This window comes from Macaca nemestrina, chromosome 4, assembly GCF_043159975.1.
Source record: "Macaca nemestrina isolate mMacNem1 chromosome 4, mMacNem.hap1, whole genome shotgun sequence".
Taxonomy (NCBI): domain Eukaryota; kingdom Metazoa; phylum Chordata; class Mammalia; order Primates; family Cercopithecidae; genus Macaca; species Macaca nemestrina.
This window is the reverse complement of record NC_092128.1, coordinates 115,160,346-115,186,424: the sequence shown is the minus strand read 5'-3', so window position 1 is coordinate 115,186,424 and position 26,079 is coordinate 115,160,346. Positions and strand designations below refer to the sequence as shown.

The 26,079-nt window shown below is 55.3% G+C and overlaps 1 protein-coding gene across 13 annotated transcripts; it reads right to left on the bottom strand.

Annotated features, from left to right (window-relative positions):
* Positions 1–3,101: 3,101 nt before the first annotated feature.
* On the bottom strand, positions 3,102–23,601 carry LOC105494219 (zinc finger MIZ-type containing 2). 13 transcript variants are annotated; one of them, XM_011762498.3, is made up of 19 exons: positions 23,517–23,601; positions 15,456–15,567; positions 15,251–15,380; positions 14,643–14,845; positions 14,222–14,405; positions 13,676–13,936; positions 12,609–12,788; positions 11,848–11,925; positions 11,483–11,651; positions 10,476–10,620; positions 10,164–10,374; positions 9,131–9,236; positions 8,700–8,857; positions 7,258–7,325; positions 6,735–6,803; positions 6,163–6,407; positions 5,407–5,576; positions 5,077–5,319; positions 3,102–4,255 (listed from the first exon to the last, which is right to left on the bottom strand). In XM_011762498.3, exons 2-19 carry the CDS (start codon positions 15,503–15,505, stop codon positions 4,148–4,150), a joined length of 2,778 nt encoding a protein of 925 aa, XP_011760800.1. In that variant the 5' UTR covers positions 15,506–15,567; positions 23,517–23,601; the 3' UTR covers positions 3,102–4,147. The 13 variants fall into 13 exon arrangements, 12 of the variants coding, with proteins under 12 accessions (XP_011760800.1, XP_070951234.1, XP_011760802.1 ...); XM_071095133.1 differs by having other exon boundaries at positions 15,251–15,365; XM_011762500.3 differs by lacking the exon at positions 23,517–23,601 and adding an exon at positions 23,157–23,301 and having other exon boundaries at positions 15,251–15,365.
* Positions 23,602–26,079: the final 2,478 nt, after the last annotated feature.

The following is a 26,079-nucleotide window of genomic DNA, read 5'->3' as shown; positions in this document are numbered from 1 at the left end:
GTGACAGGGGCCAGAACAGTGATGACCTGGGGTGGGGTGTGGGCTGGTCTCTCCTGTCAGGTTTCGAAGGGCAGGTACACAAGCATGTGCACTTACCAAAACCTACTGCACTGTGCATCCGACTGCACTGATGTCCCTGGCTTCTCTTTGAAGCAACTTGGGTGACAGGCCATCCAGAGCCAGTCATGTCTTGCCCTCCCATCCAGGGGAGGCAGGATGGGCTGTCTCAATGGCTACCAAAGCCTGGAAGGTTGGAAGGGTGGCAAGGAGGAGACCCACAGTGGGTAGTTACATAGGGCAGAGGTGGGGGCCACTGCCTGCTGGGGAGGGCCATTGGAGGGAGCTGGGGCAGAGTGGGAGGGACTGAGGGAGCGGAGCTGACCCCTCACATGAGTTGGGAGAGTTAGGAAGTGTTTTTTCCTCTGCAATGTTTGGGAGAATTTGGGGATTTATGTCCATTCTTTAGTGTTTGGTAGAATTCACCATCTGGTCCTGGGCTTTTCTTTGTTGGGAAGCTTTTGATGACTGGTTCTACCTATGTGTTTTAGGTTGGTTCAGATATTTTCATTTTTCTTCTTTTTTTGAGGTAAGGTCTCTGTCTCTGCCTCAATCCTGGCTGGAGTGCAGTGATGTCATCATAGGTCATTGCAGCTTTGAACTCCTGGGCTCTAGCTATCCTCCTGCTTCAGCCTCCCAAGTAGCTGGGGCTTCAGGCACATGCCATCACACCCAATTTAACTGCACTCCAGCCTGGGCGACAGAGCGAGACTCCGTCTCAAAAAAAAAAAAAAAAAAAAAAAAAAAAAAAAAAAAAAAAAAAAAAAGTTTTTGTAGAGGCAGGGTCGCTGTTGCCCAGGCTGGTCTCGAACTCCTGGCCTCAGGCCATCCTCCTACCTCATTAGTTCTCCCCAAGTGCTGGGATCACAGGTATAAGCCACTGCGCCTGGCCCTGTTCAGATTTTCTGTTTTTCCTGGGACAGTTTTGGTCATTTGTATCTTTCTAGGAATATTTTTTTTTGAGACAGAGTCTTACTCTGTTGCCCAGGCTGGAGTGCAATGGCGTGATCTCAGCTCACTGCAACTTCTGCCTCCTGGGTTCAAGTGATTTTCCTGCCTCAGCCTCATGAGTAGCTGGGATTATAGGTGTGAGCCACCACGCCTGGCTAATTTTTGTATTTTCAGTAGAGACAGGGTTTCACCATGTTGGCCAGGTTGGTCTCAAACTCCTGACCTCAGGTAATCTGCCTGACACAGCCTCCCAAAGTGCTGGGATTACAGGTGTGAGCCACCACACCCAGCCAAGATGTCGCTTCTTTTAAAATGTTGGCATTTGCAGCTATAAACTTCCCTCAGAGCAGTTTTTGCCTCATTCCTTAAGTTCTGGTATGTTGTATTTTTATCCATCTCTATTTTCTAATTTTCCTAGTGATTTCTCCTTTGACTCTTTGGTTGTTAAAAAGTGTGTTCAATTTCTATGTATGTGTGAATTTTCATTTTCCTTCTGGTATAGATTTCCGGTTTTATTCTATCGTGATTGGAGAAGGTAGTTTGCAGGATTCCACTCTCTAATTTACTGGGACTTGCTTTGTACACTAACACGTGGTCTGTCCTGGAGGATATTCGCTGTGCACTTAGGAACGTGTGTTCTGCTGCTGTTGGGTGGAGCGTTGTTAGGTCTGGTCAGCCTTTTGGTTTTTATGCAATACTTGGCACATACACAAGAAAATATGTGACACAGAAAGTACAATAAAGTGAAACCCACGAAGCCACCACTGACCCTGAGGTTCAGAACCTCCAGCATCTCTGCTCTTCCCTGAGCGCGGCCCCGTCCCCTCGCCATGGGTGAGCACTGTGTCGTGCTAACTCCCTGCCCTCCTTGGTGACTTTAGCACCTGGGTATGAATCCCATACGTATTTGGTTTTGAGATTTATAAAAATGGCATCATACTGTATGAACTGTCTTGCTTTTTCACCCCACGTTGTTTCTGAGATGTGTTCGTGACGGAGCACAGGGCCATGGTGCCCATGCATTCCTCTATCATTTCTCCAGCCTTCTGAAGATGGGCTTCTGGGTTGTTTGCAGTCTTTTGCTTGTCCCAGTCTTCCGGTTTCTCCACTCCATCCAGGAGCATCACGTTTGCAACAGGCAGGGCAGGTGGTGCATCAGATGTTCAGGACACAGTTGTTTGACACCCAAGAAAGCAGGGCCCGGGGCCTGGATCAGGCCATGGCTGAGTGGGACAGCACTGGGCTGTCTCCACACCCCCAGCACCAGGAGTGTGTGCACTGCTGCTTCTTTTGTTTCCTCCACTTCTGTTCCCTCGTCCAGAGAGGGCAGAAGAGCTGGAAACAGAGACTTTGTCAGGAAACAAGGAAGCCCACCTGTGTGGTCCCAAATGTTGCAGGAACAATGCTCACACCAGACACCTCCCTCCTTCTCCCTGCAGCTTCTGGGCTCCCACAGACAGATGCCCTCCTCTAGTGCCTCAAGGGGCAGGCCTTGGCTGCCAGCCTGAGGATGCCCAGAGCTCCCCTCCTCCCCTAGGTTCCCATGTTCCCCCAGTTCTTGCCTCTCCTGCTGGCTGGCTGGGAAGGCCCTCAAGGATGGGGCCCAGGACAGGAGGAAAGGGTGACCCAGACCCCCACCAAGCTGGACAGGCAGATGGTAGGCAGGACACACCTCTGCAATCTCTGGTAAGTGACAAGCAGAGGCCTCCCAGGGACAAGAGCTGAGAAGGAGCCCCTGGCTGGGCTGGGACTGCCAAACAGCTGGCTCAGTGCCCCAGGGCAAGCCCAGATAAGGTGACATAGTGGCAAATGTCTCTCCTGGGCAAGCCTGGAACGCTTCACAAAATAGCTCTTCAGCTGAAGCCAACTTGGAAAATTCCAGGGAAAAGGAAATTTACTATGGGGCGGGAATAGCTGAGCCTTAGCTTGGAACATCCAGAGCTCAACCTGGGGTCCCAAAAGCCACTAGAAGGTCGACCCAGCCCCCAGAGCCTGCACAGGCTTTGCAGGCACAGAGGCCCAAGCTTTAGGCAGGTCGCTGGCTTACAGGGGAGAAAATAGTCCCTGGGAGCATGAAGGAGGGACTCGGCCAGGCCCACCAAGAGGGAGTCCTTTAATAAGAGATCGGCACAGACAGGAGACACAACAGCCCGGGCGCCCTGCTCGCACAGGCTGGGGCCCTGAGCCAACAGATGCAGTGGCTTCCTCCTCCCCACCTGGGTGTGGAACCATGGGGTGGAGACGGAGAGGTGGCTTTAAAAAACACAGCTGTACTAATTCTTCACTTTCACAGAAACGGGGAACTTGGGAGCGCAGCCCGCTAGAGAATCTTTACACAGAGCTGAATCTGAGAGCCCACCCACCCCCCTTGGCCGGGCCAAAGCTCATTGTCCCCCACCCACTGGAGGTTCCTCCCTGATCTGTCTGCACATGGGAAGGAGCAGAGTGCACAGGGAGACCGGGCTGTACAACAGGAACATGCTGGCTGGACAGCTGGCTCCCCTTTCCCAGCTGTTAGTGTTTCTACACTATGTACATTGTTGTGCTTTGTAGCTCCCCCACCCCGAGGATTCTGCCTGAAGCTGGGGTGGGGAGAGGAACCCGACACGACACACGGCTGGGCTGCCAGAGCTCCAGGCCCCCAAGAGGCTGCCATTCAGCGAGGTTCCAAGAGCTGGACTGCCAGGCACAGGGACCACTGGAGCCAAAGGCGCAGGGGACAGAGCCAGCCCCGCCAGATGCCCAGCTCTTCCCAGTGGAGGAGTTGTTGAAACAGAAGGATCAATGCTGGACAAGAAGCAGGCTGGGCGGGGGCAGGCAGGGGTGGAAGGACAAGGTGTGAGGCTGTGAGACCAGGGGTGTGAGGTGTGCGTGGACAAGGCTGGAGAGGGCTGGGCAGGGGCACCTCAGCAAAAACCGTTCTGCAGCAGCAGGCTTGGTAGAGGGAGGTGGCGAGGGCTGCCGGGCTGGGAGCCCCTCCAATCGAGCACAGGGCTGGCGGCAGAAGGCTCTGGCTCCAGGTGTGTTTTGGGGGAGGTTTGGGAGAGACCACCGGGTGTCTCAGGGGGCTGGGCATGAAGGGCAGGGCTGTGGTGACATCTGTGAGCGTGTCCCCGCCGGGCCTGGGGTAAACACAGGATCAGTTGTTCTCAAACAGAGAGAGCAGGTCGTCATTGTTGTTTGTGGGGAGGTCGGGCGGTCCCAAGTAGGACAGTAGCTCATCAGGGCTGGTCAGTTCTGGGAGCAGCTGAGGACAAAGTGAACTATGTTAGCAGCTTTGGTCACTGGCCACACCTGAGTGACCATCCTGTCACCACATCCCATCCAGGTGCAGTGGGGATGCTGAGCAGCCCCTCCCCACACACAGGCTGGGTGCGGGGCCCCACTATAGGCCTGCATGTGCTCAAGGAGGCACACGCCACCCCCGGGACCTCCCTGCAAGGCTGCTGAGGCCAGAACAGCTCGCAACATGCTGTTCAATACCACCAGGAAACGGGATGTGAGGGAGCACAGCCACTCCACACATTATCTGTGCACCGGCCTGCGTGGGGATCCCCACCGTGATTCCCCAAGGTGAATGCTGGTGGTGGAATTCCATGCCCCTAGGATTTTCTGCTTGGAGCTGTTCTTCCTAACTTTTTTCATGTTGAACTTCAATGAGTTTCTATTATGGTCCAGGGACAGTCAGTCCTGTCTTCCATGTACTGAGTGTGCACTCCCATTCTACCTGTGAGTCAAGGCCCAGGGCTACTGAGCAAATGGACAGATGAAATCTGACTCAAAGGACCGTGCTGTCAGCTTCCAGCACAGTCTCCTCTGAGGACTCTGCGTCGCCCGTATGGCATCCAGGCCCCTCATGAACACAAATGTGGTACATCGCATCCCACCCACAGCTACTCCAGGTATCTGACTCGTGAACAAAAGCTGCATTTAGTTGATCTCATCTGACCGGCTCTCTGAGGGGTCACTGTCTTCCCTTCCACAACACACTCGGAACCCAGGGACAACAGACACACCACCTCTAGCCCTGGCTCCCACGCACTCCCTGGCATGGGGCCTGGTACTCACGTCCAGAGCTGGTTCCGGGGCCTCCCCAGCTCCAGACATGCTGGGGGGCCCCATCACGCCTGTGGCAGGACTGAAGGCCAGTTCACCCGTGGGCCCTAAGCTCGCTTGGCCCAAGGACTGCCGGGACGCTGAGGGAGGGTTTGAATGGTGCAGCTGGGGACCCGGAGGGGCCCCAAGGTTGGAGGTGTGTAGTCCTGGTGTCCCAGGATTGTGAGTGGGGTCCAGGTGACCTGCTGGTGCCATCTGAAAACACAGAGAAGAACTTGTTAAAACAGCTCAGGGGCTTCCCTGGGGAGACAGGCCCCCTTGGCCTCTCGGCATGGCACTGACCTGGCCTGGTAGGCAGGCGGTAGACTTCTCTGGAGTCAGGAGGCTGCTGGGAATGTCAGACTGGTAGGAGATGGGGGGTGGCCCCGGGGTGAACTCAGCAAGGGTTGGGGTGCTGGGCGTGGTGGGCGGGAAGGACTCAGGGAAAGTTCCAGGCCCCAGGAAGCTGGAACCTGCAAGAGGAGAGTTGGGGCCTGGGTGAGGGCTGGGGAAGGCTACCGCTGGCAGAGGGGCCAGGAGGGAGGCTTGCTGTGGCATGGGTGGGACTTGCAGTGCTCACCCACAAACAACAGCGGGTTTTGCAGAAGTCGCTATTTGGAAAAGGGCATTTCTTCTCATTGCTGCCAAGGGAATTGGCCTTGGGACATTCCTAGGAGTGAAGGTCTCGGAGGTTATAGGAATGGGAGCAGCCACAAACGCACGCACCACGCGTGTGAGGTGGGTCCCAGAGTGGGGCCCCAGATGGGGCCAGTCTGTGGAGGTGTTCCAGCCAAGAGCCCCTTACTCCAAACAGGGGGAAGGAAGGGTGGAAGCCCCACTGTCTGTTTCCTAGGACCATAGCCGAGACTATGCCTTCACCGCCACGTCCCTGAGATGGGAGGAGCGGGAGGTGCCCCATGGCATGTTTTGTGTGGAAACACTGATAACCTAGGTGTGCAGCCTGCATAGCCACATTCTTGCAGGTGAGGAGACTGATCTGGGGAGAGGGGCCATATGCCCAGGGTCATCTGAGGTTCAAGGCTGGCCTGCTGTACTTACCCTGGCCAGGGTAGTCGCTGGGGGCAGGGACTGAGGGGGGCTGCAGGGGGGCAAAGGGGGCAGCGCCGGGGCCCAGGGCGGCGATCATCTCCATCACGCTGGGCATGAGCACGTGGGCGGGGCTCACGGTGCGGCAGCGCTTCAGTGCCGGCCCGTCCGGCTCCTCCTTGATGTGCATGTCAGGCTTCACGGGCACTGGCTTCCAGCTGCATGTGGGGTCGATGGTGATCTCCTCATAGTCAGAGCTGGGCAGGGACATGTGGGGAATGGTTACCTCCTGGCCTGCTGCTGACCCGGTACCCACTGCCCCTCCCAGCCCTGGGCTAAGTTTTCAGGCAGTTTCCCCGCCTCAAATGCTTGCTGCCACCCAGCACCTTCCACGCCCAGCAGGACGCTGGGACCAGCACCAACACTCAGGTAGGACACACACGCTGTCTCTGGCCTGGAATGCAGCCTGCTCCATGCTGGAAAGAGGCTGGAAGGCTGCACTTGGCAAGGGACATCCCCCTACACGTCCTGGGGCTGCCCTCCAGTGGCCACAGATGCAGGGATCACAGGAAAAGGATGCTTACTTCTGAATGTAAATCAGGATGCCCAGCATGTACTGGTCCACCTCCAGGCCCTCCAGCAAAGCTGTCTTGCTGTGGGGAAAAAAAGGGACACAGCTTAGAGACCTTACACAACCTTGTCCTGGGCACAGGCCCTGTCATTTCTCAGCCCTGTCAGCTGTGACCCAGGATGAGGCAATCCTATGTGAGGCAACTGAACAAGGTAACTCTGTGTGAGCTGACCCTGTGTGAGGTGACAGTACAAGGTGACCCTGTATGACTGACCCTCGTGTGAGGTGATAATAAGAGGTGATCCTGTGCGTGTGGTGACCCTGTATGAAGTGACTCTGCACAAGATGACTGCATGAGATGACCCTGCATAAGGCCACCCTATACGAGCTCTCTGCACTGAGCTGCACAATCCCAGTCCATGCGGCGACTTCTCCCACCAGGCTTGTGTCTTTGATGATGCCACTGGAGGTTTCACCCATGAAAGCCTCTAAAAGCACCAGCCCCTCCCCCATCACACATTGCATCTGAGACTCACTTGCACACAGGACACCTCCAAGTCCCCCGCTCACAGTTGAGCTGCAGGTACGACTCCAGGTCAAAGCACTAGAGAGAGATGGGGAGAAAATCAGTTTCTCATTGTGGGCAGGACAGGGAAGACCTGGTCACTCTGCAATCCATTTTCAGGAATGTGTGACTTATTTACATGCATATCTGAGATACTTCATTTACCAGGTTTTCCCTGCACCATCATTCTAATGGATCAAGGTTGGGAACAGCCCAAACAGCTCTCACTGGGACTGGAATGCCATGTGGCCAAAGCAAGAATCGGGCAGCTGTGCTGACTAGGACCCACTTCCAGAACATGGTGTTTTTGTTTGTTTTGTTTTGTTTTGAAACAGAGTCTCGCTCTGTCGCCCAGGCTGGAGTGCTCTGCCTCCCGGGTTCAAGCGATTCTCCTACCTCACCCTCCTGAGTAGCTGGGATTACAGGCACACACCACCATGCCCCAGCTAATTTTTACATTTTTAGTAGAGACAGGGTTTCACCATGCTGGCCAGGCTGGTCTCGAACTCCTTACCTCGTGATCCACCCGCCTTGGCCTCCCAAAGTGCTGGGATTACAGGCATGAGTCACCGCACCTGGCCTCAGAACATGGTATTACAAGAAGAAAAATGACAGCACAGAGCAGTTTGTGCGATAGGGACCACTACGTAACTACAGAGACAGTGCGCTGTGCGTCTATTTGTCCATACCCACAGTATTTCTGCAAAGACAGACACGCTAACGATAGTCACCCTTGCGGGTAGGGCAGGAAGACTGGACCCTGCAACCTTATGCCTTTCAAAACGTGAACTCTTGGCTGGATGCAGTGGCTCCCGCCTGTAATCCCAGCACTTTGGGAGGCTGAGGCAGGTGGATCATGAGGTCAGGAGATCAAGACCATCCTGGCTAAGATGGTGAAACCCCGTCTCTACTAAAAAAAAATATAAAAAATTAACCGAGCGTGGTGGCCCCCGTCTCTACTAAAAAAAAATACAAAAAATTAACCAGGCGTGGTGGCAGGTGCCTGTAGTCCCAGCTACTCAGGAGGCTGAGGCAGGAGAATGGCGTGGACCTGGGAGGCGGAGCTTGCAGTGAGCAGGGATCGCGCCACCGCACTCCAGCCTGGGCGACAGAGTGGGAGTACATCTCAAAAAAAAAAAATAAATAAAATAAATAAATAAATAAAAAAACTTGAACCCATAATGAAGCAGGCAGTAAAAAAGTTAGTAAAATGATAATTATATTTGGAAGAAAAAATAGCCTAGTCTTGGGGGAGCCAGGCCCACCTGCCTCCTTGACGGGGGAGGCCTGTCCTGTCAGCCTGACAGCCAAGGCACTAGGAGTTCATGTCTGTCCAGAGAATGACACTGATGTATTGACTCAAGATATTTTAGCAGCAACAAATTCCGCCAAGGTTCTGCAGTAACCACCTACCTGTATGTGGCGACAGTCATGACCTCGGGCGGGGAGCTGGATCCTGCGGAAGGTGATGGGGCACTTCAGGGACACCTTGATAGCTGTCTGCTCCACCCCGTCCTCTCCGTTGGGCCCAGGGGTGCCAGGGATGGTGCCACTGCTGAAGTTCCGCTTTACTGACATCAACAAGGTAATGGACTTGAGTAAAGGGTCCTCAAGATGGGGAGGTGTGAATGGGGATACCAACTAGGCAGGGACCCACTCACTGACCCACTGACAACTGAGGGGCCACCTGGAGCTACCCACTGCCCCTACTGCAGAGCCACCTGTCCAAGGAGATGACCTGGTGTGGCATGAGGAGGTGCCCGCAAGGAGGATTGTTTGGCTTGGGCATGGACCACATAGAGTGCGGATGGCTGCCTGGCAGCTGAGGGGTAGGGGCCACTCACTCTTGGTGATGCAGTGCTCGGCAGGCAGGAGGCGCTTTTTGAGGAGGCCCTGCAGCACTGAGCGGACGGACGGGCGGTGCACTAGCTGCAGCACGAAGAGGTGGGACTGCAAAACAACGGGAGGATGTTGTTGGTGTCGTTGGGGAGAATTGGGCCAGGGGCCACCCTGGCCAGGTAAAGGGTGTGCAGGGGAGTGTGTGTCAGGGGCTGCCAGGTGGGGGAGGGACAAGGCTGAGGGCAGGGTGGGCTGGGGGTGGAGGGTCAGCCAGCAACATTCCTCAGTGGCTTGGCCCCATCCAGCTGCCTTTCCTGGCCTCAGCACCCTGCCCACTTGTACCCATCTCTGCAGCTGTGCTGGGCATCCTGCCTGTCTAATTATCACCCAGTCACCACCTCTCCATCAAGAGAATCAACTCAAGTCCCCTTGAACGTCCCCCCTGCTCGCACATCCACAGTCACAGATGCTGGGTCTGTGTTGACATCTGCCACATCCCATAAATTTGCGGTGTGTGGCCACCCCGTCCCCAAGGCCCTCATGCCCAGGCTGACTAGTGCACTCATAAGCCGTGCCTTTCTCCTCTAGCCCAAGGGTGACCCTGATGCTTGCTAGAACTGGTAATGCTTGATCAGCTGGGGACTCCGAGCTCCATGAGCTTTCTGCACAGCCTGGTTTCTCTTACATAATTAATGTGACCATCAAATCTAGTCAATTTATTCTAACTGGAAAACAGCTAGGGTGTATTACTGAATCGCTTTCCTAAAGGGCAAGGATGACAGATTAAAATGGAAATACAAGGCAGTAACAAGGAGAAGCAACGCATTTTTCTGAAATAATAAAGCCCCCATGGCCTGCTCTCCATCCCCCAAGGGGGCACACATGCTACAGCAGGCAGCAAGCAGCAGGCAGCAAAACAGCAGGAGGCGGCGGCCCGCCCAGGTCCTGGCTCTGCTCCCACTGCGCCGCTGGGCCAGGCCCCGCCCACACCCCGCCCCACCCCATGGCACCGCCCCCACGGCACCGCAGGACACGCACGCAGCAGCAGGCGGTGACGGTGATCTGGATGGTGTTGCGGCCTGGCTGACACACGTGCTTCAGGTAGAGTGGCTTGTGTGAGGTCTTGTTGTCGCCGCGCTCGATGGTGAGCGGCGTGGCATTGACGCTGACCTGCACCGAGGCTGGCCAGTTGGTGTTCATCTGCCGGTCCTCGTGGTGGTAGCACTTGAACTGCAACTCCAGGTCAGGCCTGCTTAGGAAGATGGGTGGACACCCAGAAAACGGGCCCTGAGAGTGTGGGAGGAGGAACAGAGCCACGTGGGGGTCAGGTGGGGGCCAGGCGGAGCTCACCTCAGCATCAGGGTCTTGTAGACTGAGTCTCGCAGCTGGAAGACGTGGTTGCTCACAGCCAGGTTGTGCTGCAGGCGGAAGGGCTCCAGGACCACCCCATCGCGCACAGGGAAGGTCAGCCGCAACTCGTCACAAGGCCCACTTCCTGGAAGCAGAGGCCACTGGCTGTGAGCTGGGCTGCCCCAGCCCGAGCATCTTGTGCCACTCAAGGAGGGCAGCGGCTTCCCAGTCACCTTCCCCACGGGGACCTTGGCGAAGGGAGCCCCTCCTGTCAGGCACTGCTTGGCAGGCCTGAGTGGTGCCCTGGGGCTGGGGCCATGGGCAGCATCTCTCCTGAGGCCTGGGCATTTGGTCGTGATGTTCTCTTTTGTCTCCTGCCTCGGCAGCCCAGCCCAAAGTCCCCTAAACCATAATAGGGGAACATGTCCCCAATCCAGACAGAAGCTGTTTCCAGTGCTTTCAGAGAGACTAGGAGGCCAAGGTGTGTGAGGGCCACCTGCAATTGCCCTACAGCTCCGTTTAGAGTTCTACGACCCCAACTTCTGCTGCTGTGGTCTCCCTGGAATGGGCTTCGGGGGGTTCATAAATCCCCTGAAATTATATACAACATTTTGTGCACAGGGGTATTTTTCTAGAGAGAAGAGCCACAGCCTCCTTTGCAAAGAAACCCACAAAGAGAACAAAAAGGTGAAGGCTTGGCACTAAGCGACTTGTCTTTAAGAAGATGGAATCCTTGGCTTTTTTTTTTTTTAAAGACAGGGTCTTGCTTTGTCACCCAGGTTGAAGTGCAGTGGCAAGATCATACTCACTGTAACCCTGAACTCTTGTGCTCAGCCTCCCAAGGTGCTGGGATTACAAGTGTGAGCCACCGCACCCAGCCCTTTTCTTAGGGATATGGCAGCCACCCCCTGTCCCCCAAGATCCTACAGGACTCTCTGGAGTCCTGTGATTCCCCCATACCCACCCTGGCCTCGTCACCCCATTGTCCCAAGAGTGGACAGACTTACCAGAGGGCGATGAGTGCAAGGAGTTGAGGTTGGGCTTGAGATCAGGCAGGAAGGGAGACTTGACCTCTTGGCTTGGTGACATGTAAGGGACGCTGCTGCTTGGGGTCATGGGTGGCGTGGGGTTCCCTGGCAGTGGGGAACTGGGATAGCCCGGGATGGAACGGGTAGGCTGTAGGGTTGAGCACAAACAGTCAAGGCAGAATGCCAGGGTGGATGGGAGTGGAGTCTGTTCATGGAGCACCCACTGGAAACCATGGTAACAGAGGTGGACAGGAGGCAGCCCCAGGGGTGCCTGCCTGGTCGCCCTCTCTCCATATGCCCACCCTGTGAGCCTCCCGGCCCATCCGCCCAGCCAGGCCCCCTACCCCACTCAGGCCAGGCTGGCTGTAGCTGACGCTGCCCCCGTTGAAGCTGGCGCCCTGCCCGTTGAACTGCTCTGTGGGCTGCAGGAGAGAAAACTGCATGCACCTGGGGCTCTAGCTGGGGCCCCTGGACCTGACCCTAGAAGCCCACCACACATGGTCTTCTTTACACTCTCTTGTATTTTTCCAAATAATCTACAAGTAACACTACTTAAAGCAATCATAGCCACAGAGGAAAATGATCAAACAGGTCGGAGGGGCTGAAAAGATAAAGGCACACTAAGCCCTCCTCCTCTCCTCCCCCCAGCTGCACCACCCGGCGCACCCAGGCTCCCAGGGAGGTGCACTCTGCCCATGCACCCAGAAAGGGTGCGTGGCCAGCAGCGAGGGCACATCCTCTCACTGGATTTCTCTGCAGCAAGCAGAAGGAATGAGGACACTTTTCCATAAAGGACATTCAAATGTCTTGGGTGCCTGCCTGCTGCTCCCTGCATTGGATACCCCTGAGATATATTAATATTGTAAAGGGTCCTTTCGGAAGTGGATCCCAAACCCCGGGAGCTGCTCCTACACTGGTCAGGACCCCCCCACCCCCCATCTCCCATCTCCTGTAGAGCTGTGGTCCATGAGCACACATGGACCTACACACCCTGCTGGCCCCTTTAGCCACCCTGTCACTCTTGAGGACAGGACTGCTCCAAGGTCCCCTGTCCCACAGCACTCAGCATGGAGCCCGGCACAGGGCCTAGAGGAGCCTGCCCTACCTTGTAGTGCAGTCCCGTGGGGCCGGGCACAGACAGGGACTGGCTCATGCCCTGCTGCAGGGGCAGCCTGTGCCCAGGGTAGGAAGGGGAGGGGGCAGGGGGCTGCCCAGGGCTGGGCGCAAACTGGGCGGTGCTGGGTGCGTACTGGCCTCCTTGCAGATACTGCTGCCCTGGATACACCTGAACAAGAGGCAAAATGCCCGAGGGGAGAAAAGAGGCATCAGGGGAGCTGGTTCCAGAAGGAAAGCAGAGTCTCATGTGTGGCAGGGTTGGGGGAATGGAGATTTCCTGGTCCCCTTGAAGATCCTGCCGTGACACTGTCAGGCACAGGCAGTTCTCACATGCAGAAGTCTGTTTTTTTTTTTTGTTTTTGTTTTTGTTTTTTTAATTTGAGACAGTCTCACTCTGTCGCCCAGGCTGAAGTGCAGTGGTGCAATCTTGGCTCACTGCAGCCTCCACCTCCCGGGTTTGAGCAATTCTCCTGCCTCAGCCTCCCAAGTAGCTGGGATTACAGGTGCATGCCATCATGCCCAGCTAATTTTTTGTATTATTAGTAGAGATGGGGGTTTTACCACACTGGCCAGGCTGGTCTCGAACTCCTGACCTCAAGTGATTCACCTGCCTCAGCCTCCCAAAGTGCTGGGATTACAGGCGTAAGCCACAAGGCCTGGCTTTTGCTCTTTTTTTTTTTTATTTTTTATTTTTAAACAAGGTCTCACTCCTGTTGCCCAGCCTGAAGTGCAGGGGAGCAATCACAGCTCACTGCACCCTCAACTTTCTGGGTTCAGGCAATCCTCCCACCTCTGCCTCCCAAGGAGCTGTGACTACAGGTACATGCCACCACACTAGGCTAATTTTTGTAGAGGCAGGGTTTCGCCATGTTGCCCAGGCTGGTCTCAAACTCCTGAGCTCAAGGGATTCACTCTCCTTGGTCTCCCAAAGTGCAGGGACTATAGGCATGAGCCACCACGCCCAGCCAGAAGCCTGCTCTTTACCACAGCTCTAAAGAGTGCCTGGGTGAGGGAGTTGGTACCCAAGGTCCCAAACTAGGTGACCTGGATACTCACCTCAGAGTAGGTTCTCTTGACCCCCTGTCGGGGCAGTGGCTGGGCCTGGGGAGGCCCAGGATACCCATGTTGGGGCAGGCGCTGCCCTGCATACAAGGGCGTCATTCCTGCTGCCCGGGTGGGGTTCATAGCCATGGGGGAGAGGCCAGAGGGGCCCATCACCCCTCCCATGCCAGTAGGGTTCATGCCAGTGGGGACACCAGGCCCCCGGGGACCTCCATGCTGCAGAAACTGGCTGTTAAAAGACTGTCCGGCCCCCATCTAGGAAGAGAAAAAAAGAATGGTCCAGGTCCCACACACAAAGGGTTCCAAAAGATAGGCATACCACCCACCCACCCACCCATGTGGGCACCATACCCTTTCACAGGACACCCCAAAAACCTCTCCCCTCAGACCCTCACTCCTTTCCTCACATCTCTCTTTTACTGGCCTCGTGAGCCCTGGCATATTCCGTGCTTGTCCCTGGAGCCCACTGTCTGGCTGAGTACCTCCTCCCAGGCCCTCAGGCTGGCTGCCACGTGGGAGGAGCTGCCGAGGGGGACTCACCGCTCCATACTGGCTCAGCTCCTGGCTCTGCTTCTCTTGGAGAGCAGCCACGGTGGCTGTGGCTGTGGCGGTGGCAGTGGCTGCTGCAGCAGCCACAGCCGCAGCAGCTGCCGCTTGTGTGAAGTCAGTGGAGGGTCTTGCAGCATGTGAGGGGAGGCCCAGGCCCCCGGGGCCGCCTGCATACCTGCAGGAGACACAGGATTGCCACACTCTCTGTGTGGGCTCATGAGGGCCAGGACCTTGCTTAGCCCAGAGGCATGCAGCACTCAGGGGGAGCCCATTCTTTCTAGACCCTCCACTACAGCTGTCGGAGCTGGCAGGAAGCAGAGAGGGAACGTCCAGCTGATCAGCGCCACAGTTCTGAGGTGCCTGCCAAGTTGATGGCTCCTAGCATACCTGCCAGGTGAGGGGACCTGCTTACCCAGTGGTGAAGCCGGGGGCCCCAGGGTAGCCCCCGCGGCTGTACACGCCTTGCTGCACGTAGCCCTTGTTGGCGCTGCCTTCAGCAAACGCCTGCTGTCCCAGGCACTGTGGGGAGGTCAAGGCGGAGCTGCCCCCTGCCACACCAGGCATCATGGAGCCGCCAGAGGGACTCCCTGCAGGGCCCATAGGGTTCCCCAAAACCTATGAGGAAGCAGGAATCACCAAAGGGAACCAGCCAAACAATGTGTTTCATGCAGCAGTTCCAAAGTGCTAGAAACCAAGAGGCCTGGCAAGCGGATTGGGGGAGCGGTGGAGGGGATGGGGTATAGCACGGGAAGCAGGGAAAGCAGCTGTCCACAGGTAGGTTGGGGCATTTTGTGAAGGCTAGGTGAAGACAGGAGAAGAAAATCCCACACCAGGCGTGGAAAGAGAACCAGTGTCCAAAGACTTAGGAGACTCAGGAGGCCCCATTCTCATGTCATGCCTCAGCCTCTCTGTCCTCACCTCTCAGCCTCTTCGTCTCTCAGAGCTCTGAGGAGGCACTAAGCACTGCCAAGCGCTGGGAGGCTCTGTCTGCTCGGGGATGGGGCCCCAGTGGGTGCTTACCTGGCTCTGTGTCGCGTTGCCAACTCCCCACACAGTAGTGACCACGGACAGCGATCCAGCCGGCTGAGTGGCGCTTTGTTGCCAAGGCACAGACTCATATGCGAATGAACCATCACTGCAGGGAGAGAGGCTGCTGAGGCCTGGGTCCAGAAATGACACCCCCAATCCCAGGGCCTGAGGGGTGGGCAGAGGAGCCCACACTCACCCGTGTGGCGCAGGGGGCAGGGCAGGTTTCATGGGGTTCATGGAGTTCATTGGCAATGGAGCAGCCTATAGGCCGGGTCTGACAGTGTTTATCTGGAACTCAGTTGCTCTGGCTGCCCGACAGGAAGGAAGGGATATTAGCTGAGATGCAGCCAGGAGACCCTTTCGGCAGGGTGGAGGGACCCCGGTGCCAGCAGGCCCCGCCTCTTTCTCAATAAGGGACCCCTGGGCTCTGATGGCAGGCAAGGCAGTGGAGGAGCCTAATACTGGCCCACCCCACCCACTCTGGTGAGGCTCTGCCCCCACAAACCCAGCCTGGAGGCCAGCATGAACCCTTTCTGACCCAGGCCCTGCCACCCGGAGTCCCTGGATCAACCCTAGAGATGGACTTCCTGATTCCAAATACTTTCCCCACTCTCCCGCCCACACCGAGGCCTGGCTATCCATATAAAGCCAGGGACAATTCTAGCTACCCCGTAGAAACTGGGGTTTAGAGAGGAGCCGGTAGCCAGGAACCCTCAGAAGGCCCTGGGGTGAAGGACAGAGGGCCAGTCAGCGCGAGGTCCTGCTCAAGGTCTTGCCTACCCTGAGTAGCCCAGGTAGGGGCATAGGCGGTTCTGGAGGCCAGGGGCTGAGAAAGCCAAGGAGGAGAGTGCAGGGGTGCGGTGATCACAGGAGTGCAGTGGTCAACCAACAACCCTCCATCCTGGCCTTGGGGAGGGACATGCAGGATGCCTGCTGAAATGGGGTATGGGACCAGTAACCCGGGCCCTGGCTAGCAGCCCCTCCCAACAAGAGGGCCCTCCTTAGGGTAGCAGAAGGGCTCCAGGCCAGGGGACCTCAGAACTGACCCAGATTCCACCAAGTGGGGGCTGCCTGAGGCTGATATGGTCATAGGGGCCAGGCGCGCAGACCCACTGGCGCATCCATGACACCCCCAGGAGAGGGCAGGGACACACAGCACAATAGATGGAGGGTGGGTACCCACAGACCTGGCAGGGAATGCGACTTGGCCAGTGTTTCTAAGCAAGGGGCTGGGGGGACACTGAAGCGACTCTGCAAGATGGGGCTGAGTGGATACCAGGGACCTGGTGCCTCGGACAGGGCAGCAGAGGGGGTGTGTCAGGGAAGATGCAGCAGGACACATGCAGGACCACAGTGCTGGCACCATGGGACTTCTACGTGCCATGCTAAGTTTGCTCTCCCATTTAGTAAACAAGCCACGGAAGTGACCACACCTTCAGGCTGCTTCCGAGTGCCACGCCTTCCAACACTGCCACAAGCAAGCCCCTTACCAAAGCAGGCCCAGACATCCCCTGGGGCCCTGCCCCTGGACTGTCCCTGAAGGGCCCTCACTGGCACTACCCTGGGTCCTGACACTCCCAGGACCACCTGCCACATCCACCTCTGCCTGCCTGGGCTATCCACAGAGGAACACTGGCTGCAGCACAGGCCAAGCAGTGGGTGTGTGAGTACCCGTTTCAGCTGTTCCTCAGGAGTCCCCAGGCATGCTCGCCTTGGATATCACTCCCTTTTAGGGCCTGCAAGGCTGCCACACACACAGACATGCCACCTGAGGTGTGCTGACTACTGGTGCCATCCTGCCATCGCAGCACTCACATGACCTCTCTGTGCCCCAGGAGAGGGTGGCCCCGCATTCATCTAGGCTGCCATTTCTTGTGCTGACCGAGGGCCTCACCAGTGGAGGTAGGAACAGCCTCACCCCTCAAAATATAGACCTGGAGATTCTGAGGGCAAGCTGTGTGCCCAGGGCCCCAGAGCAGGTGAGACGTAGAGCTAAGCTCTGCCTGGGGAGTCTAAGCATGTGGCCTTTCACTGGATCTTCCCACCACCCACCACCGAGCTAGGGGGTAGCAATTAGGGAAGAGGGAGAGGGCGGTGGTCTGGACTTCCTCACACCCTCAGGGCAGGCAAGACTTGATTCCTAGCCCATATGCTCCTCCCCTTGCTCCCCCAGTCCAAGTCCTGCCCAGGAAGCAGGGGTGAGGAAAACCAGGGGCTGATGGCTCCAGAAGGCTCTAGGCACCTGGACTCTGGGCAAGAACAGGCCTGGAAGCTGAGATGGCCCAGCCAGGCAAGGTAGGGGTGGCAATCCCAGTCCCACAGCGTGACTCAGGAATACTGATGTTGGGGGACAGAGGAACCTGCCAATAGCCAGAAACTCCTCCCCAGAGCTGCTGGGTGGGGCCTTGAGCAGCCATACACAGACTTTAGGACTTAGAATATAGATATGGTAATCAAAACTGTGTGGTACCAACAGGGGAACAGAACTATGGGCTAATAGGTGAGATCAGAGAGTCTGAAACTGATCTGCACAAATAGGGCCAAACGATGTCTGACAAAGGTGCAAGAGGAATTCAAAGGACGAAGGACAGCCTTTCCAGCTAATGGTGCTGGGACAGTGGAGCAACCCGGCATCAAAACAACAAACAAAACACCTCAACTTCACACCTTACACAAAAAGTAACTCAAAATGGTTTCTAGATTTAACTGTAAAACATAAATCTATAAAATGTTCAGGAAAATACATAGGAGAAAATCTTTGCGATCTAGGCCAAAGAGTTCTTAGACCTGATACCAAAGGCATGATCCATAAAAGAAAAAAACCGATAAACTGGACTTCATCAAAATTAAAATTTTTCCTTCATGAAAGGCCCTGCTAAGAGGATGAAAAGGTAAGATATAGGCCAGGATAAATATTTGCAAGCTGCATATCCAACAAAGGACGAGTATCTAGAACATATAAAGAATTCTTGGCCAGGCACAGTGGCTCACTCTTTATAATCCCAGCACTTTGGGAGGCTGAGGCAGGAGGACTGCTTGAGCCCAGGAGTTCAAGACCAGCCTGGGCAACATAGTGAGACCCCTGTCTCCTCAAGAAATTTAAAAATCAGCTGGGCGTGGTGGCATGCACCTGTAGTGCCAGCTTCTCAGGAGGCTACAGTGGGGGACCACTTGACCCCAGAAGGTGCAGGCTGGAGTGAGACATGATCATGCTACTGTACTCCAGCCTGGAAGACAGAGTGAACGATGACTGGAAAAAAAAAAAGAATTCTCAAAACTAAAAAAAAAAAATTAAAATAAAAAACTCCAATTAGAAAATAAGCAAAAAACATAAAAAGACACTTTGCCAGAGAATATACAGATGGCAAATAAGCATATGAAAAGATGCTCAGCATCACCAGTCAGTGGGGAAATGCAAATTAAAACCACAGTGAGATATCACTATACATCCATCAGAATGGCTAAAATAAAAAATAGTGACATCACTAAATGCTGGCAAGGAGAAACTGGATCTCTCACACATTACTAGTGGGAATGTAAAATGTACAGCCACTCTGGAAAACAGTCTGGCCGTATCATATGGAACTAAGCAAGCAGCTACCCTACTATGACCCAGCAACTGCACTTGTATGCATTTATCTCAGAGAAATGAAAACTTATGTTCACATAAAAACCTGTACACAAATGTTTATAACTGCTTTATTTGTAATAGCCATAAAATGGAAACAGCCCAGATGTCCTTCAGTGGATGAATAGTTAAATCAACGGTGGTACATCCATAGCTGGGATGCAATATAAAGGTATGAACTACTGATATATGCAACAACCTGGATGAACCTCCAGAGAATTAATGCTGAGTGGAAAAAGCCAATCCCAAGAGGCTACGTGGTGTATGACTCCTTTATTTAGCATTCTTGACACACCAAAATTAGGGAAATGGAGAACAGGTTGGTGATTGCCAGGGATTAAATGTGGGGGTAAAGGAGAAAGGTACTAAAGGTACTAATATCTTCTCCATTTCTATAATTTTGGCAGGAGGAAGGTGGGCGTGAATATAAGAAGGCAACAGGCTGGGTGTGGTGGCTCACACCTGTAATCCCAGCACTTTGGGAGGCTGAGGCAGGTGGATCATTTGAGGTCAGGAGTTCAAGACCAGCCTGGCCAACATGGTGAAACCCCATCTCTACTAAAAATGTAAGAATTAGCCGGGTGTGGTGGCAGGTGCCTGTAATCCCAGCAACCTGGGACGTTGAGGCAGGAGAATCGTTCGAAGCCAGGAGGCAGAGGTTGTAGTGAGCTGAGATCATGCCATTGCACTCCAGTCTGGGTGACAGAGCAAGACTCTGGCTCAAAAAACAAAACAAAAAAGGCTGGGTGTGGTAGCTCACGCCTGTAATTCCAGCACTTTGGGAGGGCAAGGCAGGTGGATCACCTAAGGTCAGGAGTTTGAGACCAGCCTGACCAACATGGTGAAACTCTGTCTCTACTAAAAATACAAAAACTAACTGGGCGTGGTGGCAGGTGCCTGCAATCCCAGCTACTCAGGAGGCTGAAGCAGGAGGATCACTTGGACCCGGGAGGTGGAGGCTACAGTGAGCCGACTGCACTGAGGCCTGGGTCCAGAAATGACACCCCCAACCCCAGGGCCTGAGGGGTGGGCAGAGCCCACACTCACCCGTGTGGTGCAGGGGGCAGGGCAGGTTTCATGGGGTTCATGTTCACTGGCAATGGAGCCAGGTCCATTGTTGCCTGGGCAACAAGGGTGAAACTCTGTCTCAAAAAAAAAAAAAAAAAAGGCAACAGGTGTAACCTCTTTACTGTATAAATGTAGTGTACTGGTGCAATGTTGCACTAAAGTTTTCTAAGATGTTACCATTGGGGGAAACTGGGTAAAGGATAGAATGAATCTCTCTGTGTCATTTCTTATAATGCACATGAATCTTTCATTTCTTTTTTATGAGATGGAATCTTGCTCAGTCACCCAGGCTGCTCACTGCAACCTCCGCCTCCCAGGTTCAAGTGATTCTCCTGCCTCAGCCTCCCAAGTAACTGGACTACAGGTGTGCACCACCATGCCTGGCTAATTTTTGTATTTTTAGTGGAGATGAGGGTTCCCCACGATGGCCAGGCTGGTCTTGAACTCTTGACCTCAAGTGATCCACCCACCTCTGCCTCCCAAAGTGCTGAGATTGAGAGGTGTGCACCACTGTGTCCAGCCAATAATTTCAAAATAAGAAGTTTAATTACAATACAACTGCTACCACCAGCCTTCTGTATCCGCAGAACTGCTGTGACAATCCTTCCCTACTGGAAAGCTGGTTGGGTTGGCCTGGCCACTTTGCTGTCCCAAGAAGCACAGGGAGGGAATCTGGCAGGCAAGCAGAGGTGCCTCCTCCCCCCACCCCTGGTCAAAGGCCTCAAAGTGCAGGCAGCACTCCGTGCAGAACTGCCTCATTTCAGGTCACCTAGCGCAGCAGCTCCTCAACTACAGCACATCAAAACCAGCTTGCAGCTGGTGATGACAGGCTGCCTAGCTCCACCTGAAGTCAGTAGGCTGGGCTGGGGCCTAAGCCTGTAATTTCTAACAAGTTTGCAGCTACTACTGCTGCTAGTCCAGGAACTATAGTTTGAGAGCCTCAGATCTAGGAAATGGAGTGAGCTGGGAAGAAGGGGCACAGGGCAGGTACAGGGAGGGGAGGAGCCCACAGCAGGCTCCTATGTCACATGGGCCTGGGGAATTCCACCCCTGATGCTTCTCTGCTGTGGACAGAGACCACAATTTCCAGTTCCCTCTGAGCTTACTCTTCACTGCACAGGGGGATTTCCTGCCGACCCGAACTCATGCTTCTGGTCTCCTCTCTGAGGACAGTCTCTTTAGAAAGACTTCCAGTCTCCAGGTCTGGTATCCTTGACCCTCTGCCCCTGATCATAGGGAAGCGTTTCTACATTGTGTGTGTGCAGATCCTCCTCCCATCTCCTGGCTCTGAGTCTGGGCTGGGAACAGCCTGGAGCCTGGAATCTGGATTCCAGATCAGGCAAGGCCCATGCCCACCAAGAGTCTTAGTGCCTGGCACTTTCCTTGTAAACTAACTCCAGCTGGAAGCTAGGACCCCTTGAAAGATGGACAAGGTCAGTCTAGAGGGCCACAAGGCTTTCTGGGGGTCAGATCACATCTTCCTCTAGACAGAGCTACACAACTCACTACCCAGACCTCTCTTACCCAAGTGTCCCAGAGTAGCTGCACCCCCAAGTCTCCTGGTTGGCCTCCTGAGCCTTGTTCCATGCCACCTCTCTGCCTGCCTAGTCAGTTAGGAGCAGGACCAGCAAGTGGGCCCTGTGGCAGGCAACCCTTCTCAATAGGTCACAGATCAGGTCTCACTGTCTCCAAGACTGCAGGGTCAGGATCCAACCTGGGTGACAATGGAGTCAAAGGGTCTTGAAGAAATGATGGCTCTGGAATGGGGCAGGAGCGGGGTCCCTAGTTGCAAAAAGTGGGGTGCTCACATGTACAGGTAGCTGAAAGTCCTGCCCCCTCTACCTGTAAGGCCACAGTACTAAACTGCCTAAGCGTGGGGCTAAGGCAGGATGCGGGGTTCATCAAAAAGTCCAGGAATAAGCAATGGCCCAGGCATGAGACGTTTCAGTGAACAGCTGAAGGGACAACCTTAACCTGGCATCAGTTTACAATGTGTTAAGATGGGTATCTGGTGGCATCCTAGGACTGAGGACACATGACCACCTTCATCTCATCAGCCCTTGGGAGCTCAATCCCAATAATCAAGATGCTCCCCAAACATCTTAGGCCTGTCCTTCAGAAATCTACACCGGCAACTGTCATCTGCTTGTTCTCCTCATTTACACTTCCAGCTTGTAACTACCCCCTGGGCATGACAAGGGCCATTCAAGGGTCAGTACCCCTGAAAGTTAAGATTCCTTCACTTCTCCTGTTTCACTAAGCATCAAGGGATGCCCTCTGGTTCTAGCTTGCCAGAACTTGGTGGTGAGTCTGTGTCCATCCTATCCATAATCACCACGGTCTCAGACCAAGTCACATGTTCTATGTGTGTCCCTGTGAAATCTGCGATGACACAAATTAAAGACACCACCATGGATGTTCTGTAATACTGGAAAGAGGGTACCCCAGGGAGAAGGAGAGGCAGAACACTGCAGGGCAGAGGGTCCAGGGAATGGGAGGAGAGACAGGGTAGGTGGAGGGGTAAACAAGGCACCGGGTGGGGGTGCCGCGGTGAAGGACACCTGGCACTAGGGAAGACAAGGCACCTCAGGGGAGCAGGGCATCCTCACGCCTGAGCTTCAGTATGTCCAGTTTGCAAAGGGGTGTCCTCATCAAAACTGCCAGCTGGGGGCTGGCAGCTCAGCGTCGTTCAGCCCAGGAGCGGAACAGCTCCTCGGCGAGCAGGTGACGGCCTCAGCGGGCCCCCACATTGCCCTGTTGGTGGGCACGTAAGTGGGAGCGGAGGGGCGTACCATGTAGGTGAGACTGCCTGGCCCCAGAGCCAGGAACGATCAGGTTGGAGCGAAGGCCCGGCCAGCCTTCATCGCTCAGGAGAACCCCGAGCGCCGCTTACACCCCTCGGCCAGCCTCCAACAAAGACTCAGGGGAGGGCTGGACGACCCTGACGCCCACAGGGCCGAGCCTGCCCAAGACCACGACGCACGCGTGGCAGGTGCCGGCAGGTGGGCGGCAGAGCCTTCAGCCCCAGCCCGGCTGCGAACCCTACCGCGGCGCCGCAACCGAACTGGGGCGCCCCGGGCGACTGGCTACACCTGCCGGCCCGCACCTGCCGGCCCGCACCTGCCGCACCTGCCCGCCCCCGCCGGCCCGCACCTGCCCGCGGGCGGCGTTGCCAGGGGCCACCCCCAGGGCCCCGCTCACCTCCGCCCGGCCTGGCCCGGCCCCTCGCCGTGGCGGCCCCCGGCCCGCGCCGCTCCATGCGCTCAGCCCGCCCTCCGCGCCGCCCGCCGCCCCGGGGCCGCCGCCACCCGCGCCATCGCGCCGCCGCCCGCTCCGAGGGCACAATGGAGCCGCCGCCGCGCCGTTCATGCATATGCATGACGCCGCGCAGCCGGCCCCGCCTCCCAGGCCAGAGCAGCGGAGCCCCGAGCCGGCGCTCGGGGCGGGGGCGGCCGCGAACCTGAGCGGCCCAAAGCGGCGGGGTGGGGCCAGGGCCGCAGGTGGCTGGGCGGGCAGGAGACGCAGCCTGATCGCGACTTGCGCCCCCAGCCCCCTCCACACCTTTCCAAACGCGGCGTCGGCAGAGCCACCGCGCGCTTCCTGCTCGCAGTCCGCCAGGAGCGGGGCGGGGCCGGGCGGCGGAGGCGGGGCCAGGACGCCGGGGCGGAGCCGAGTGGGCGGTGGGGCCAAGGTGCCGGGGCGGGGTCGGGAGGAGGAGGCGGAGCCAGGGAGCCGGGGCGGGGCCAGGGTTCGGGGCGGGCCCCGGCGGAGGAGGAAAGGAAGAGTGAGTGCTTGCCCTTCCCCCACCCGCCTCGCCCGCGCCTCCCCTGCCTCCTGGGAGTCCATTGCTCTGGCCCGGCGGGCGGGGACATGACTGGGAGACGCAGAGACCCGGGGTGCCTCTTTTGGGAGGGGATCTTATTAAGGGACTCAGGAAGCCCCTCGTTAAAGCAGAAAATCAAACTTAACTGAACAAGTTCGCTTTCCTCACTGCCCAGTTCTCTCTTCCCAGCGGTTCTACTCCTGGAAAAAGTCACTATTGAGCTAGTCTAGCCTGATGGAATAGCCTCTCTGATCAGTTTCGACCTCTAAAATGCTATTATCAGCCTTTAAGTTATTCTTGACTTTTCCTACCGTAAGTTGAGGAAGACCACATTCTCTCAACTACCCATAATTAAATTTTCTTAATTGTGGTAAAATACACATAACGTAAAACTTACCATCTTAACTGTTTCCAAGTGTAGTTCTGTGGCACCAAGTACGTTCACATTCTTGTGCAACCACCATCCGTCTCCAGGACTTTTTCATCTTCTCAAATGGAAACTCAATACCCAGTAAACACTAGCTCCCCATTCTTTCCTCCTCCCAGCCTTTGGCATTCACTATTCTACTTTGTCTCTAAATTAGACTACTATAAGGACCGCGTATAAGTGGAACCATATATTATATGTCTTTTTGTGACTGTCTTACTTCAGTTAGCACAATGTCCTCACTTTCGTCCATGTTGTGGCATGTGTCAGAATTTCCTTTCTTTTTTTTTTTTTTTTTTTTGAGACGGAGTCTCGCTCTGTCGCCAGTCTGGAGTGTAGTGGTGCAATCTTGGCTCACTGCAACCTCCAGCTCCCAGGTTCAAGCTATCCCCTGCCTCAGCCTCCTGAGTAGCTGGGACTACAGGGGCGCGCCACCACGCCTGGCTAATTTTTTTTTTTTTTTTTGTATTTTAGTACAGACAGGGTTTCATCATGTTGGCCAGGATGGAATCGATCTCCTGACCTTGTGATCCGCCCGCCTGGGCCTCCCAAAGTGCTGGGATTACAGGCGTGAGCCACTGCGCCCAGCCCCTTCTTTCTTGTGGCTGAATAATATTCCATTGTATGCATAGTCCACATTTAAGTTATCCATTCATCCATCAATGGATACTCCACAATTAATTTTTGACATTGTTAAAATTTCTTCCCTGAAGCCTGCCTCTGAACTCTGTGCTCTATTTCTTTTGGGAATCATTCCTTCATTGAACAAATGTGGCAGGCCTGCTGTCCAACAGTCCCTGGTCTGGGGTCTGTGAACACTGGTCTGTCCCCAGGAACCAGGAGAATAAGGCCCCTCCATCCTTACAGTAAGCATGTTAGAGGGGACAAACAGTAGGAAATGAGTTAACAGGTAACAATGTGTCCATCAAAAACAGTGTTAGGAAGAAAACTAAAGCAGGGCCAGAGAATGGGGAGGGAGTGATGAGGTATGAGGGATGGATTCTCTGGGGAGCTGGCCCTGAAGAAGAAACCCGAATGAAGGGGGAGGCAGGCACCAGGGGACCCTGACCATTCCTCTGTCTTGGAAGAGGCTGCATGTATGGGGGAGTTGCAGACAGGTTCATGGAGGATGCTGGAAGTGGCCACAGCACTCATCCCAGGTGCCCCCAGGGCAGGCATCTCTCTTACCTCCTAACTGCTTCAACAATTCCTGCCCTGCGCCCCTGGGAGAGGCTCATTTCTAGGGAATGTTTTCATTTTCTACTATATGATGAATTGTTAAGAAAGTCTTCTTTGAGGCCGGGCACAGTGGCTCACGCCTGTAATCCTAGCATTTTGGGAGGCCAAGATGGGTGGATCACCTGAGGTCAGGAGTTCAAGACCAGCCTGGCCAACATGGTGAAATCCCTCTACTAAACCTCTACTAAAAAATACAAAAATTAGCCAGGCATGGTGGCATGCACTTGTATTCCCAGCTATTCAGGAGGCTGAGGCAGGAGAATCGCTTGAACCTGAGAGGCAGAGGTTGCAGTGAGCTGAGATCGCACCACTGCACTCCACCCTGGGTGACAGAGCGAGACTCTGTCCCCACCCCCCGACCAAAAAAAAAAAAGTTGCTGGGCGCGGTGGCTCACGCCTGTAATCCCAGCACTTTGGGAGGCCAAGGCGGATGGATCATTTGAGGTCAGGAGCTGGAGACCAGCCTGACCAATATGGTGAAACCCCTGTCTCTACTAAAAGTACAAAAATTAGCTGGGCGTGGTGGTGTGTACCTGTAGTCTCAGCTACTCGGGAGGCTGAGGCAGGAGAATAGCTTGAACCCAGGAAGTGGAGGTTGCAGTGAGCCGAGATCGTACCACTGCACTTCAGCCTGG